The sequence below is a fragment of the Lissotriton helveticus genome, chromosome 5_1, assembly GCF_964261635.1.
Source record: "Lissotriton helveticus chromosome 5_1, aLisHel1.1, whole genome shotgun sequence".
Classification (NCBI taxonomy): Eukaryota; Metazoa; Chordata; class Amphibia; order Caudata; family Salamandridae; genus Lissotriton; species Lissotriton helveticus.
The window spans coordinates 305,551,919-305,569,228 of NC_136065.1; the positions used below are offsets into that span (position 1 = coordinate 305,551,919).

The 17,310-nt window shown below is 43.9% G+C and overlaps 1 protein-coding gene across 2 annotated transcripts in view; it reads left to right on the top strand.

Moving 5' to 3' along the window:
* Positions 1–17,310, top strand: part of LOC144754479 (solute carrier family 2, facilitated glucose transporter member 5-like) — a 133,795-nt gene that overhangs the window by 11,235 nt on the left and 105,250 nt on the right. For both annotated transcript variants that reach the window (XM_078642306.1, XM_078642307.1), the window contains exon 2: positions 13,479–13,577. In XM_078642306.1, coding sequence (XP_078498432.1) covers positions 13,479–13,577 — 99 coding nt within the window. The remainder of the gene's footprint in view (positions 1–13,478; positions 13,578–17,310) is intronic.

A 17,310-nucleotide genomic window follows, 5' to 3' on the forward strand; every position in this document is an offset into this window, starting at 1 on the left:
GCCAAAAGAGAAAAATTTGGGATCCATTGCCTACAATATGAGGTAATACCTAAAAAGGCACGTACTTCTCTCTGCGTGCTAGGAACATTCATCTGTGTAATTGCTTTTATTCTCTCTGGGGTCAACTTCCTTCCCTCCTTTGACAAGAGATGACCTAGGTAGGTCACTTCTTGGCAACAGTATTGCATTTTTGAAGGTGACACAATGTGATTCAAATTTGACAAATGATGCAATAAAGAAATTGTAGCTGTTTTGCAAGTTTCCTTGTCATCGGCAGCCACTAGAAGATCATCGACATATTGTATTAAAGCAGAACCAGGAGGAAGTACAAATGAGTCTAACTGGCTTTTTAATGCTTGACTGTAAATGGATGGGCTTTCACAATAACCTTGTGGAGCGCGTTTAAACCTGAAGCTTCGTCCTCCTAGAGAGAAACCGAAGATATCTCTGCTTTCCTCGGCTATCGGAATGCTGAAAAAGGCATTTTTCAAGTCGATAACTGAAAACCATGCCGCTGTAGCAGGAATTAACGTTAACAATGCAGTAATGTCTGGAACCACAGGAAACTGTGGAATCACAATTTTATTAACCTCTCTAAGATCAATTACAAATCTATATACTGGAGGTTTTGTTGGGTCAGTTCGTTTTAGAATGGGCAGTACAGGACTATTACAGACATTACCTCTAGTTTCTTCTATAACGCCTTTCTTGATCAGATCTTGTACTATCAGTAGGAGCGCACGCTCACCTTCAGTAGAAATTCTGTATTGTGGAATTCGTGGAAATTTTACATTCGCTTTCAAAGTTACTACATATGGTGGAATTTCTAAAAGACCTACATCATTAGGACCAGTCGCCCAAAGAGTATCAGGGAGTGAACGCAGCTCTGGTGGGAGTGCATCCATCGACAAGTACATTGGAGAGATGATTCTTTTACCCAACGTAAGCTGTACTCCTTCTGGAGAACAGTACAATGTCACATATAGGCGTTTTAATAAGTCTAAACCAAGCAGATTTTCATTACAACCTGTCGTCAAAATCAGGGGTGCTTTCAATTGTCGGGGTCCAACAGAAATAGACAAAGGACCAGAAACAGGGTTGTGAACAGGGGCGCCTGAAAAACCTACTGAAACGTTTGTTGAGCCAGACAAAGGTGCGCCAGGGAGTTTCGCATGTATGATAGAACTTTTTGCTGCACCAGTATCCAACAGAAACGGTTCGACTATACCTGATGTTGCTACTGCGACATAAGGCCCACTCTGATCTACTGGAACTGATACTACTCCCTCTCTTTGTCCATGGCTGTCCTAGTACTCCCTTGGCTGAACTTCCTCACTAGCTTCATAGTAATCTTCAACATGATATTGTTGAGACCTATTCTGTTGGGCAGATTGTCCATTTCGTTGGTCGAAATAATTAGAAGGGCGATCACTTGTCTGTGGAGGCATAGCACCTCTTCCTCGACCTCTAGAATTCTGCATATAACCACCACGACCTCTCTGAGCTGCCGCAGTATTATTTTGTGCCCGTACCGGACACTCAGTCTTATAATGGCCTTCCATTTTGCAATAAGCACACTGATTCCATTGGTACTGTGGCCTCTGAGAATTATACTCCGTTCTTTGATATGACCCTTGCTGTGTATTGGTCTGATTGGTGCGAGGCGGATATGCTTGCTGTAAAAGAACTTTAGTTTTTAACTCTTTCGTCTTTTTATCTGATTTTTCTTTCTCCTCTTTGTCCCTATTTTCATAGTACTGGGCAGTAGCAAGTATTTGCGCAGTCGTAGAGACAGCCCACGCACTTTCAGAATTTTTTAATTTACCACTAAGTTCTGGCAACAGATTGTGCACAAATTTATCAACAAATAATCTCTGGCCTCCTTCCGTGCTCATATCCTGACCACTATGATCCACAAAAGTCTCCTCGAATCTTGTGAAAAAGTCGGAGACGCTTTCGTCTTTCTTCTGTTTGCACGCGGACAATTTGTCCCAGTTAACGCGTAATGCTGGCATTAGGGTTTTCATTAAATCGATTATTCTACCAGGCAAATTAGCAATTAAGGGTTCAGGTTTAGAACCACCTATTTGTTGACCATCCGCTGCAATTATAGCTGCCCAATCACCACCTAGGGCAACTGGATGATTCTCTTTGCGAATTTTAGCCCAAATTGGTTGCGGTACTACATTACCAAATAGCAGATCTATGTCAGCTAGATTTAATACACAAGCGTCAACTGTCTGAGCCAACTCTTTGTAGTACCCTGCAGGATTTTTACGCGGATCTGGCAAGGCCTGTTTCACTGCTAATACTTCAGCTCGCTTCCATGGAATATGTATCCATACTCTCTGGAATTGGGCCGGAGCGGCTGCAATACCAAGGTTTACATTAGCTTGCACAGCTTCACGCCAAATTGGTGGAACCTCTCTCATTGGATATTGACGATTTTGTTTCGTACTACGTTTCTCTGACTCCCTCGGAGAACGAAGGGATGGGTCATTCCTATAACTTAAAACCAGTTCCATCGCTTCTTTTATATTTTGTCCAACTATCATACCTGCAGCAAACTCTTTCTGAACATTAATTAATTCTTCTAGATTTGATTCAGGGTCATCCTCTTCTGATTCCTCACGTAGAAGGAAGCACATTTCATCAAACACATATCGTTGTGTCGGTTCGTTCCATTGCATAAATGTATCTAATACATCTTGTACTTTAGATCTTCCAACTTTCGAAATCCATCTAAGAACAGTGGAATCTAATATCCCTCTTTCTTCAGTACTGGGAAGCTGACTACGTCTCTGCACAGAGTCAGAGGTAGGAGTCTTAATCAGAGTTTTATAGAAGGGAGATAGAATGTTAGAGACAGAATCAGTGATTCTTCGACGAACAGAAAGTGGAGTCATAATATTAGCAGAAGCAGTAAATAGAGTAGCAGTTGGAACAGATAGATTAGGAACAGTAGGAGTAGCGGGCAAAACAGCTTGTGAACTAGCAGGTGTGAGCGATACAGGTATAGGTAAAGAAGCCGGCAACCCTGAAAGAGGGGGTGCCGAAGGAACATTAATAGTGACCACAGGAGGTACAGGAACTTGATTCAGAGGAGCGGGAACACCAGGTTGTCCAGTAATTGAACATTCGGTATAGGTGGAGCCGTAGCACCCTGTGCATACGGTGGGGGTGATCGTAACAAGTAAGACAACAGGGGATCCTTTTCAGGGTCCTCTACTATCTTAGCTGTACTTGATGGCAAAGTAGGATAGCACTTGTCTATTGCTAAATTATGCTCTCTATTGGCCACCTCCATCGCTTTCTCAGACTCGTTGAGTTGTAGCTGTTTAGCAGACTGTTCTAAAGTCAACTCTTGCTCTTTCTGTTCTTTCTTCAACTTTTTAATTTCTCTCTGTTTAGATTCTTTTCGCCAATAACGGAAAGAATCAAACATTGCCGGCCGGGCTTTCTTCTTGAATAATTTCGTTTCTAAATTATCAAGAACTTGAGGTTCGAAACTACCATGCAGTGGCCAACTAAGGACACCATCTTTCTCTGTGTAGTGGATCCATACCTCGTTATAAGAGATAGGGCCCACACCAAATTTGCAATATAGATCATAAAGGGGAGTTCCAATCGGAGGAACCGAACACGAGTCCTCCAACTGGGAATCCCTGTTGCAACTAAAACAAGACAACATACAATTTTTCCGACTTACCATTTTATAACCCGGAACACAAAACAGACGAAACACAAATTAAAAGAAAGGTGCGCACTTGAACCAAGAACTTAGGCCTACCAGAACAGACAAACGTATCGATACCCGAACTGAACTGAATGATTATCGTAACCAGAATAACCAGCGATAATCTTATGAAACCGAACCAAACCAAAAACTAAAAGGATTATCCAAACAGGAGCAACCCTTACGAAGTAACCAACTATCAACCACTTAATACTTAACTGAGGCACTGAAGACGTCACCAAGGAGAAACCCGTCACGTCTCGCCGTACTAAGGACTGCACCTCGGGTCCAAGACAGGGCGACGGTCAAGGCAACGAACCACTGCAGCCGTCTGAACGGGAACCCTCGTGGAAGAGAACGTCGGGCCACTTTTGCGATATGCCGGGATCGATGAAGTGGGGCGCCTCCCTCTGAAATCTTCACACGAAGCTTCTCGAACTCTTCAGGCTTTTGGACCGGTACCGAATGACGTCGCCCCACGTTGGGCGCCAATTGGAGTTCTGGACTTTTTGGTTCCGTCCAGAGGTGTCAGGGATAACACCCGAAGACCCCGGAGTTCAACCTGCCTCGGTGCACAAACAAACAGAAACACGGGCTTCTCGATGGTGGCGTCAAAGACCAAAGGTTTATTACTGCAGGGACACAGAAGTCACAGAAACTACACATGGGCAGTATCTAGGAGCCTGTTCAATTTGTACAAAGAGGGTTGCTCCTTATATACTGAATATTGGGCTTCAGGCAAATTCTTTACATGTTAGTACATTCCAAAACCTTTGTATTTTAACCAATAAATATTTGGCGTTGCACAGGAATCGTCAACAATATCTGATGTCAAAACATTACGAACGAGGGGTTCCCACTATTCCATCATAATCCCATGTCAACTTTTCATTCAAGACCTGGACCGCCTCATCGTAAATTTCGTTACCTCCCCCTAATAAAGGCCCAGAAGGAAAGGAGCAGAGCCAGGTGCAGAAGATAGAAAAGTAGGATAAGAGATGTTTGTGGGTCGTAAATGGGCACGTTTACCAGTTTCGGCCGCCTAATCATGATCAGGCCAACGAACACGGGAACCAGTATAGCAGGACTGGCCTCAGGCTGGGGAGGCAGCTCTTGCCGAGTCATGCTGCCACAGCGTTGCTGGCCTAAGGTGCACGTGTCACTAGCAAGGTGAATTGCCGGCTAAAGCCTACGTGTCCTTAAGTGAAAAGAGGTCATTGCGTGTCCATTGACTATGTGAGGGCAAGGAATACAAAATGGCTTCCTTGTTCTAAGATGGATGCCACGGGTAGAACAGAAATGTGTTTGTAACAGGAGTGCTCTTGCTCGTAGCATAGCGAAAACACCAGGATATACTAAATGGATCATTTGCGGTTCACTGATACCAAAATTATATATTTGCGACTATGTTAAAAACACGGGTTCAAATCGTCACGGAACCTCAGTATCAGAGCGCTTTACAGAAGCATTAGTTGCGTTACAGACGGACACATTCATTATATTAGACATGGGGAGATTAAGTTGCATGACTCACAGAAGACTTGAAACGTTTTTTCTTTTACAGATGTTACTATTGCTCAAATGCCCTTACTTACTTTTTTTTAAACATTTCTGTCCTTACTGTATTAAGTTTTTTAGATTAATTCTCTCAAATTCCCTTAGCCAAGACTGAAGCAAAGCCTGTCCAAGCGGAAAGAGAGAAACTAGTGGGATCAACACTGCACTAACCCCCTTGAGACTCGTCTTAAAAGTAAGATGCAGGCCCCCTCATGTCTCTATATATAAACAAGATGTGGAGAAGTGTGGCTCAGGGGTTAGAGAGTGGAGAAGTGTGGCTCAGGGGTTAGAGGCAGCAGACCCGGAAGCTGAGATCGGTCCTTGACCAGGGTTCAATTCCCCGCCTCGGCGGGTCTTGGGCTAAAAATTCCACGGACTCGATAATTCTCGCTCCGGTGCCTCCTCGACTCACGGGTTCAGACTCTGGGCAATAGCTTGCTTAATCTCCACAACGGCCCCTCACGGCGGGATGCCTGACTTTCACCTTGTGGATACCCTGCTATCTCACAGGGGAATACCAGGAAGGGTTCCCTAAGCAAGCGCCGGGAAACCCACTGCGGGTAGCTGTGCGCTATATAAGCTCAACTACATTTACATACATTTACGTTAATATAAGTTACACATAAACTGCATATATATTTAACATTGTTCCATCCATGCTATAAATGATATATAAATAATCGTATATATATCTACACGCACACAGAACTATAATATTTATCTGCATGCATTTACTGACATCTACAAAAATCTAGACACAAATACACTGAAAACAATGGTGCTAAAAAAAAACGACCCACGTTTAGAAGCACGAAAACACACATGTATAATCCCAGAGGCCTGCTCCGCGATTTTAGGCTGCAGTCCTCTCTTGGCCAGTTAGTGACTGCTCCGGCGCATTGTTGAGAAACCGGCATGCCTTCTCGGAAGACTATTCGTCACAGCCCTTGCCGGACTCACGTCGTAATCTTGCCCCAGAGATACAATTAAAGCTAAATGAAGTGAGGGCCGTTAATATTGCGCTGCGAGTTAAGCAACTAGGCTGGATTTCACCGCATGCACGCACTGTCATTAAAAAGGCACATGTTTTAATTATGAATAGTTAGGTCTGCGAGTGAAGCCAGTACTGCCGGTGCTGTCGCTTTGATTTATGGCTGGTGGCATTCCCAGTACTGGCGGCACTTTCATGAGGAAAGAGTGTTGTTTAGGACTAGACTGAATAAGAAACACTTTGGTTATTAAGAGTGCGAGTTGCTTGTGTCATAACTTGCAGACACAGAGCAGGACAAAGCACCGTTTTTGAATACGTGAGTATCAATAAACAATGTTGAGTTTGAGTTATCATTTGGTGGCTTTTGGAAACGCACTGTTGTTTCCCTTGTGTTTGTGTGTGCGTGTGTTGGGCGAGGGGGTGATAACTGTTCTGTTTGTTGACCTGCATCTACAAATGCTGTTCTCATGGCGCTAAGATCGTGCAAGGGCTCGTATTAGCTGTCCCCCTACGCTTCCTGGGGGAGACTGGAAAGGACAGAACCAACCGGGATAACGGCTCGGCTTCAGCTGGCATCTGTACGTGGGATTTGCAACTAAGACAGCCAAAGGGGGTAACCTGCATAATTTGCATAACACAACAATCCTATTTTTAAAAGACACGCTTTTACACTATTTTATCTAAAGACGAACGGAAGGTTTATATCACTACGGCCCGCAGGAAAGGTCAAGAAGCTTTTATTCGATATGCAAGATATCTTGTAGCGTACACAAAATACAGGAAAGACTCGGCACGTTTGGAACAATTAATGACACAATTAATGGCAGCCTCCCCCTACCCGCCCCGCCCCAGCCCCAGCCCAAGCCCCAGCCCCAGCCCCTATTCAGGTCTCTGTTACTAGAAAAACAAACCTGGTGTACCCCTTTTGATTTCACGGCTGCAGGCGCCTTTCTTTTTACAACAACTTGATTCGTGTAGTGTCCCGGAAATACGTGCTGCCAAGCTCATGCATACGTCACGCTCCCAAGCTTGCCTTAACCAATTAGGAAGCTTATTAATTTACGGAGGCGAAACTTCGAAAGGAGGGCCAGCAATTGCCACCCCCGCACTGTACGCCAACACTGCCCATTTCCATTATTGTGAATGAAGATTTACTGACCGCGCCCTGGGCCATTTCATAATCGCCCCATTGTAAATCCATACACTGCAGCTGTATGCAGACACTCCCACAAAGCAGATGTTCCCGCCTCCTTGCTGGTGCCTCTAGGCGCCTCCTCGCTGGTGCCCCAGCGCCGCCTAGCTAGCACATGTGCAGCCTGCAGGAAGACTTTGCGCACCAAAACATATTTTACATACATCGTTTCTCGGGGGAGCACCAAACAGCGAGCACTTCTTTCAAAGCTGCTCAATGGTGTTAATCCCCTCCGCTCCTTAACACCAGCCGCCACTGCCGTAGACTGTCTAACATAACTCGCGGTGGTTTTTTCCGCCCTATCCTTTTCCCCTATGGCTGCTAGTTCTCTCGTGGCCTTCTCCGCCCTTGGGCCTCATCCCACAGCCGCCATCTTACCTCGCCACTTGCAGATCGCCAGACTCCACACTGTGTAAAAGTAACAGACGCAGCTGAAACGGTCGACTGCCTACCATGTTCCTCGGCTCGTCAGTCTAGGACCCGCCCAGCTTTGCGCTAATTGGCAACGGAAGAAAATATTGAGCTTCAATTGGTGAGTTGGTATTTCGTGGTAGCTGTCTGTCACTCTCTTTCCCGATTTTAATTCACTTCAAGACTAAAAGAAACGCATTAGAGGCATAACAAAAATAACAATGATAGTAGTATTGGAAAAGTAAACGGATTTCTCTTGGAAAACACAATTTGGAGCCAAGCAGCTCCTCAAAGACAGGACAGCGCGGGACGCTGGGGTCTTCTGAGGGGAACGGGAGCGGCAACACTATGTCCATCCCGGCAACAGAGATGTTAGCAATGACGAAAAACATCCCTGTGTAAAAAAAAAAAAAAAAAGTAGACGCCCACAATGACCCACCTCCGAATGACGAAAAAAAAGGGGCGGGACTTAAAAAAAGAGACAGAAACGCCCCCGAATCGCGTCGGGACGGGGAAAAGAGTAACGGACACCCATCTCTTCCAATGGCTAGCATCCATTTATGGAGCTAGCCAATGGAAGAGAGGGGTGTGTTAAAGCACCACTGTTGAACTCATGAAATTTCAGCTCCGCCCACTGCTTCGCAGTGCGACGGTAGCCTCAACCTAAAAATGCTTTGTCTTTTATGTACGTACCTTGTCGGGTTCAACTACAGGTCTTCAATGAGGTGTAACCTAATCTAAGGAACGCTCCAAGGTTGCATAGTAATATTAGGGCAGGGGATATCCCTAAGCAACAATCTCAACGAGTGACTAAGCCCACCACAAGGAATGAATCAGAACATGGCTAGGACTCATAGAACAAGTAAAATAAAACTATTGGCTTGCATTCAGGGATGCTGGTTCAAAATGAACGCTTCTGTTGAAGAACCTAATACAAAAGCAGAGTGGTTTCCATGTTTAAAGTTCCATCAGACTAAAAATACCTATGTTGTAGTTTTCTAACAGTATGAGATCTCAGTGCCTGAATGACATTTTATTGGAGGTTCTCTTGGGTGACTGATTGAAAACGAGGAAACACATTATTCTAGTCATTAAGGAGTGAGTGCTGATAGACAGAGGCACTGGAAACAAATCTCCAGCCATGTCTGCCGGACTCTAAACAAGACTCCACACATCAGCCTACGTCCATCGCTCTTGCCAGTCAGAAGCATCTCCCTTCAAGGAGCATTTTACACAACTACCAACAAGGAGAGGATATAACCTTGCGGCTAGAGTGGTCGACCTCGAATCTGGGGAACCGGGTTCAAGTCTCGGCTACGACGCTCAACATCCTGTTATTCTGGGCAAATCACTTAATCTCCCCGTGCCTAAGAAAAAATGAAGGCGTCCTTGTGTAACGAAACTGGTGCTATGTAAAACACTCTGATACCCGATCTATGGGGTCTAGTTCGCGCGATATAAAACTTCCCAAAATAAAAAAGGAACTTTCCAGCTCTATTGCCAAACATGAGCTTCACCGGGATGAGACCCAGCTTCACTCTGCTTTCTTCAACTTCTATTCATGATCTAGAATTGTCTACATTACCCCATAATGTACCATACTTCACCGCTATGCTTTATAAAGAGCAAGAAATAAATACATTGAAAGCATAGAGGGAAAGGAACACGGAATTCGTGAGTGGTAAGGAACTACTTGGAGATCAGTATGTCGCTCTTCATGTTGAAAAAGCACTTACTGAAGTGTGCCAGGTTTGAGACCCACTCCCTGAAATTCACGAGTTGCTCCTGTATGGAAATCTCATATGGTGCTAAAGATTGGTATTGAGTTTCAATCTTAAAGATGGTCACTGACGCATGGTGGTGCATCCCTAGCACACAACATCTACATTAGTGACAAACTGTACAATGAAGCCACTTTTTTTTTAACAAACTTTATTGCCTTTTACATGTCATACAGTAGATCCGCTGACCGCGGCACAAGTAGATACAAAGCATGATCATTCTAATGCATCACATTTCATACCCTGCTTGGTCTAATAGCCATGAGTCCTGATTTTATCAGTCGCGGGGTTGGTCCACAATGAAGCCACTTTAATGACAAAAACTACTACACTGAATCAACAACATCCCTCTCCTTTAAAACTAATGATCTGAATCCCACCTATGAAAGAGGATGTACTGATAAAATGATTTCAAACAGTATTTCAATTGAAATCTGACTGTTAAGTGGGCAGAATTTGGATTTGCGCCACAGGTTGGTGTCTCCATCCGTGATGTATTCCTCTTGGTGATTGAAGAAGGCTTTTAACTTCAGCCATTTCACACTGAATTTTGAAAGTGTCTAGTGGTGGTGTCGGGACAAAGCCTAGTCCTTTGTTTAGGATTCTTGTTTGTTTCTCTGTCAGTAGCTGGTCTGTTAGGTTGACAATGAGGTTGTTGCGCTTGTGCTGGGTTTGTTCCCTGTCATACTCCTCGTATGGACCTGTTGTTCCTGGTCTGTCCTGGTTGATTGATTGCTCGTTTTTTTCTTTTTTTTAATCACTCTCTCTGGGTAGTCTCTGGCTCTCAGTTTTGTGCAGAGGTCCTCAGCTTGGGTCTTATAGTCTCTTGTATTGTTGCAGTTGCGTCTTAAGCGCAAAAATTGGCTGTAAGGTAGATTTTCCCTCAGTGGGCGGGGGTGAAAGCTTTTATATGAAAGCAAACTGTTCTTCGCAGTTAGTTTGAAATAGGTCCTTGTCTGTAGGGTGCCATTGTGAGCGTATATTGTTAGATCCAAAAAATCCAGGTTTTTGTTGTAGGTGACATACACGCTGCACCAATACCGTTTACGACTATGGGAGAGAGGTTGATAGAACCATTTTGACATACACGTAAGATTTTCAAAAGCAACCACACACGCCATATATAACGTGACACACCCATAGCGGGTGAGAGCGGCATTATTTAGAAAATATCGAACACGCCACACAGTTACCTTTCCAGTATGGACAGCTATTGAAATAGCCGCCATGACGGACGCCGTGTTTTCCAAATACCAAAGTGCGTAAATACCACACCGCTACGAGCTCATTGCTTTAATAACTTAGACAATGCAAGGCGCTTATATCAGAATAACCATCAGGGCTCATTATCATGTGGCTACTCTTCACACGTATACTTACCATATATTCACTAGAATATCTGCACATATTCAGGACGGTAGTGGGACTATGTTCTTTAGCATATCAACTATCACGGCCCGACCCCAGCTTGTAAAAACATTGTATATACCTGTACCACACAATCTGATCAATGAGAGAGAGTTTTGCCTTTAACAGGAATGAGAGAATCGTTTGCCTGTGTAAACAAAGATTTGCCATTTTTAAGTTTCCTATTTCATGTAAAAGAGCACACCAGCATCTAAGACATTATGCACTAACGCAATCTATATGTGTTTGTATTGTCTCCCCCCTTTTTCTCCATTTCCACAGGTACTTTAAGGCCTTTTCTCTATTCTAGAAAAATAGTTCTATGAATCCGACCTGATATTCAAGGTCAGCACACCACTTTTTCTTTCATCTCTATTCTTAATAGACATATTAGGTCCTGAAGAAAGCCAACTTGACCCAGTCGGGCAACCTGTGGCTGAAACATGTTGACCTTTTTATGGACATAACTCAGTGCGGAAGCCCCATAATCCAGCTTCCTACACACGCGAACTCTTTTAACCAGGCATTCTTTTCCAGTATCAATTAAATTATCAACACTGGTTTTGAAGCCTTTTTAATTATACACCCCTCAATTTTTTTTTGATTACTGATTCACTACTGTACTAACCAGTGGTTTACCTCCGGATGGAGGAAGCATACAATCAAACCCTATGATGATGCTGTCAAGTTGCTAACAACAAGGCGGAGAACCAAGATATACCTCCTATCGAGCCTTGGTACGTGAATGAGGGTGTTTTAATCGGCACCAGAACCGAATAAAAGAATAAAAACCCTGGTTACTCAGGACAAGTGATCCTTCCCCCATTTATTTTGTGTGTGTTCTGTGTATACATCCAGATAGAAGCTAGAGAGTCATCTCTTTCGGAAACACTATAGGAACTCTCATGGTACCTGTCTTCCGCAGTGACCACGACCCATACCTCTCGGTTTCGCCCGTTGTTCAGTGCTCGGTTGCTTCCTGGCTAGGATTTGCACCATATAAAGATACTTACATACATATATACCTCTGTATAGCTATCTGTGTTGAGCTAGTAATTTGCGACTGCTTAAACCCTAAAGGGCAGATTTACAAGCACCTTGCGTCACTTTTGCGCCGCCGTTGCGTCACTTTTCTGATGCAGCAGTGGCATAAAAGTTGCAGCCCATTTACAACGTGACGCATCTAGGAAGATGCGTCACGTTGTAAAGCCCTGCGTCACATTATACCTGCACCAGGTATAATGTATGCAGGGTGGGCGTTCCCATGCAAAAAGCCACGTAGAACTGGCACCGTGAAATTTACAAGATTTCACTGTGTCACTCTACGCCTTCACTGCGTCAAAATCCCTATGCATGCTCATAGCAGGCGTAAGGATTGACGCAGGGCATTTTACATTGGACCTACCTATGTTTTCTGGCGCATTGCTGGAGCGTCACTTTTGTGACAAACTCCAACAATGCGTCACTTTTCCTACAACAGATGCGTAAGAATTTCGAACACATCTGTAATTCCTTGTGCCATGGTGCACTGTATTGTATATACAGCGCATCCATGGTGGCACAAGGACATTTGGAGGTGAAGCAAGCATCTAAGCAGATGGGTCAGTTCTTTGTAAATCTGCCCCTTAATTTTTTCGGTGTTCGTTGTTTTCCCATAAGCATGTGTTTATGTGTAAAGGTCAGAAAATTTGTATCTGAAGGCATCAGTTCTTTTGATAGTTCGAAGAATGAGGGTTTGTCAAAATTTATAAAAATGCATCAAATATGTGCTTGGGTTTACCAAAGACAATCCAAATGCTTACAACATGTACCAAAATTATACTGAAATCCAACCGCAAAAAATTGAAAAGTTACCATTTGCTGAGTTTGGGTGGTGAGACATTCTCAAAAGGCACATTTGTGAATGCCCTCAAAGATTTTAGTAATAATAGTGTGGCCACTCTCAAACTTAAAATATATATATTTCTTCTTAAACATAGCCCTGTTTCCTTCAAGGAAAGGTTACTTATTTTAATGCAATCACAGACATGGTGGTCTACTGACGTCAGCAGGCCACACCATCCCTGTCATGGCAAAGAAATATAGTGAGACGCAAATTGTGACTATATCATAAATATATATGCGGTAGGCCGGATTGTGACCCCCTACATTTCAGAATTTTGCGAACCAATATTTTAATACATAGGTTGATTCACAAAATTCTTGTCCATTCATAAGAAGTAGGTGCACGATTAGCAAACACTTTTTGCTAATGAAATTCTGTGAATTAGACCCAAGGTCTCATCTCCATCACACAGGCCACTTTGGGCAACTACCAAACAGCACTTTCTGCCTTATCTTCTCCTGTACATACAACGAGGCTTCACAACTCTTTCGTTCTCATGGTTCTTTTCTCTCTTTCAGCGGCTGACTGTGGTGCTGGCCTTGGCTACTCTAGTCTCTGCATTCGGCTCATCCTTCCAGTATGGCTATAACGTGGCATCTGTCAACTCTCCAACTCTTGTAAGTCTTATTGCAATGCTTGTTGGTCATTGGCAGGGAGAAAGATGGGTGTACTGAGCAGATCAAAATGCACACTATTAGCTGAATATTTAGCTTGCACTCTGATAATAGCTCTGTTTTCTGTAACATATCTATATTTCTGGGATCCACTAACGCTTTTGTATTTATGTTTCCGGTGTCTAAAAGTAGCCTGGATTGGCTGACATTACAGTATGTGACATCTCAAACTGCTGCCCATGTCAATGGGGAGGGTCATCCAAGCCCAAGAGGGCAGCATTCTAGAAGAAAAGAATAATGCCCTGTGCGAGGTCTATGCTCAAAACCAGATCACTTCCTTTATTGGAAATATCAGTGACACTGTGCCCTAAAGACTAAGGCCCCCATTAGGATGGCAGGCGGACTTTGCCCTCCTGCCATCCTTACGGTACTTGGGACCGCTCGCCATAAGGGCGGGGGTCCCGTGGGGGGTATTAGGATCCTGCATTTTTAACATTGTGGCGGGCGGTGCACTCGGCACTTCCCACCACAATGCTAAAAATGCATGTATGCATTTGCATACACAAAGCGGCAGGCACCGCGCAGTGCCTGCCGCTTTGTGTAAGCAAATGCTGGGGGGTACTACAGGTACCCCCCGTGTGCACCCCCGACCTCGCCTTCACTCCGGGGGCCTGCAGGGGGTCCCCGAAGAAAAGACCGCCTGCCTTTCCGTGGCAGGGAAAGGCATCTGTGTCAGCCCATCCTAAAATTGCTGGAGGTATCTGATAGACACCGCCACCATATTAAACCTTTTCCTTGCGACCGGGGCGGAAAAAGGGTCGGACGGTCTTTCCGTCCGCCGCGGTCCCCCCAGCCATGGTAATATGGCGGGGGGGGGGGGGAATTGGTGGCGGGTAGACCAGGATGTCTGGCGGATCTGCCAGACATCTTAATGGGCCCCTAAGTTATTTTGTTTAATATTTTTATAATATTTAGGGTAGGATACACACAAAGATATAAAATAGGGTAGGATATGCATTAGGATCAGGTGCACAATAGGATACTCAATAGGGTAGAATACACACTAAGATACACAATAGGGTAGGATATGCATTAGGATACGCAATAGGATCAGGTGCGGATTAGGATACTCAATAGGGTAGAATTCACACTAAGACACACATTAGGGTAGGATATGCATTAGGATACGCAATAGGGAGAAAATGCGGATTAGGATACTCAATAGGGTAGGGTATATACTTCATATGTTTTACAATGTGCACATCCTACCATGTTGGCACCAGGAACACTGCACACAATTATGGAAACCATTGTCCCTATCATATTTATTCCAGAAGAAGGAATAGCCAAAACAACACATATTTTAATAAGATCAGGATAATTCGAAACACAATGTTTCACAAATGATGAAAGAACTGAGAAAAATGGTTCAAAATCAAGAGTGGAGACATTTCAATTTCTAAGAGCCCCTTAGGTGACATCTTGATACTTGGTTCTTGAGCGGCGACAAATTAGTGTGCATCGAAGGACTACATTACCTGCACTAGAATTCTACAATTATATAAATATAGAGATTTTCATTTGATATGGCTGCTGACCCGAAAATAGTCTCAGGTTTTGTGTTGTTCGGTTTGCTGTTGCATGCAGCCTTCAACTAGAACCATTTTAATGCAATGTTCGCTTCTGCGTAGCGTTGAGTTTAAGGCCGCCAGCTTGGTGAGCAGGTTTGGCGTGAAACATGTAGAAATGCTGGACAAAGAACTCACACCATCTTTGTTCTCCTTTTTTCCTGACTCTCTGCACACTGAAGTTACTACGGTGCAGACCTGCCAACTTCTAGAAAAATTTCACCATGTGTGAGGAATGGGTGGTGGGGCAAGGCTTAGTGCCAAGCACAGGCTGAGGCACTTCTACTGACCCTCAAACCCTCCACTATATAGAAAAAAGCTTCTAAGCCTACTGCTGATGTCCTGGGGATATTTCACACCCTGTAATGCACATCCCCTGTGCAGAACCTCAACACATGGAAAGCCAATCTGTAAAGGGATTTCCAGCCCATCTTTTTTACTATATATGATACGGACTCTTCACCTGTAGACTATGTGAAGGGGGCCAATATGGTGTGTCACATGGTACTCTAGTGAGAGTTGGTAGGTCTGAAGATGATGTGCCAGCTCTAAAAAAATGGTATATATAGGTAAATGTATAGGACTTTGAATAATGCTCTACCAATGTTGGTTGAATATTGCTCGTGAGTGAATTCCTTGGACCAATCACAAGATAGGCAGTAGTGCCTTTTTGCTTTTAGGTTAATATTGGGCAGTTACAGATGTGCTGGGCTTATAGAATGAGGGTTCCAGTAGTCCTAGACTGCTAGGCAGTGGCGGCTCGTATAGGGCGTGCTGTGGGGCGGGGGAGGTTCATGGTGGAGAGGGGTAGTAAACTCAGACATATGACAGAACAGAGGAAAGTAATTATTACTCTCCTCCGTTCCGTCGTATGTCCAAGTTTACTACCCCCCCGCCCGCCCGTCTCCCAGCTCCGCCCTACCTCCCCGCAGCACACCCTATGCGAGCCACCACTGCTGCTAGGGCCTCCATTATGGGTGTTTGAAATCTATTGGGTGAGATAATTATTGCCTAGTTCAAGTTTTGCTCCTTAAAATGTATGCTTGCAGAGCCAAAATGTAGATAGCCTGGTATTTCCTTGCCATTTTTTCAGTCAGCAGGTTTCACCTGCCAATGTTTATCAGTGAAATGTGGTTTTATTTGCCAAATAAAAGTACAGGCTTCACCTAGGGCAAAGTGTAAAGTATTTATGCAGCACCAAAACCGTAATAAATAAAAAATGCAAAAAACAATAAAAATCCCAAACTTAATTAGAAAAATAGAGTAAAATATAGTAATCATAATGACACCAAAATGACAAAAATCCAATAGAGGAAGCCGGTGATGTTTTTATAGTTTTAAGTTAAAATAGAGCCAAAAAGTGCAAAGCACCAATGATAGTCAATGGTCGCAGTATACCAGGATCTCTGTACAATTTGAGGCTGACCTTAATGAAGTGGGGGTCGGATATACCATCTTTAAACTCTGCTAAAGGAGGTCGAAGACCTTCTAAACTGGAAAGGTAGGGAGATCCTTTTGTACACCAAAGGATGCGGGGATATGTACTCGCTGGGATTATATAATAAGCAACAAAGTATCCATCTGCCTAAAGAGGAAACAAGGAGAGGCACGTGCGTGTCACGACTATACACCACCTCAGTGAGAGGTGGAAAAAAATAAAAGTTTTTTTTTTATATATAATACTCTCCTACTCTAGTAGTGGTATGCTTCATCATCGGGTTCACCTAGCCCGTATCAGCCAGGGTGTGCTCAACCATGTTCCAGGGAGCTCTTTGTATATTAATTTGCCGGGGGACACACCGTGAAAATAACAATTCCTCATCCACTTCCAAGGTATCCCTTTGTTTGCAGGGAAGATGAGAAGGATTAAAATAAACTATATCGGGGGCAACAAAGAAGGAATGGTCCTATAACCCTTATAATGACAACATGTTTCTGTCATACACTACTGGCTGTACAAAGTCCTGGGCATTCATCAGGTTGGTTTGTTTTTCTAAAAAACCCCAGTGACGTTTCTGTTCTCAGAAATGTGTTGTTTATGGCATGAACACTAAATATAGGCATGCAGAGGCAGTTAATACTTGCCAGTCCAAAGGTACCTATTAATG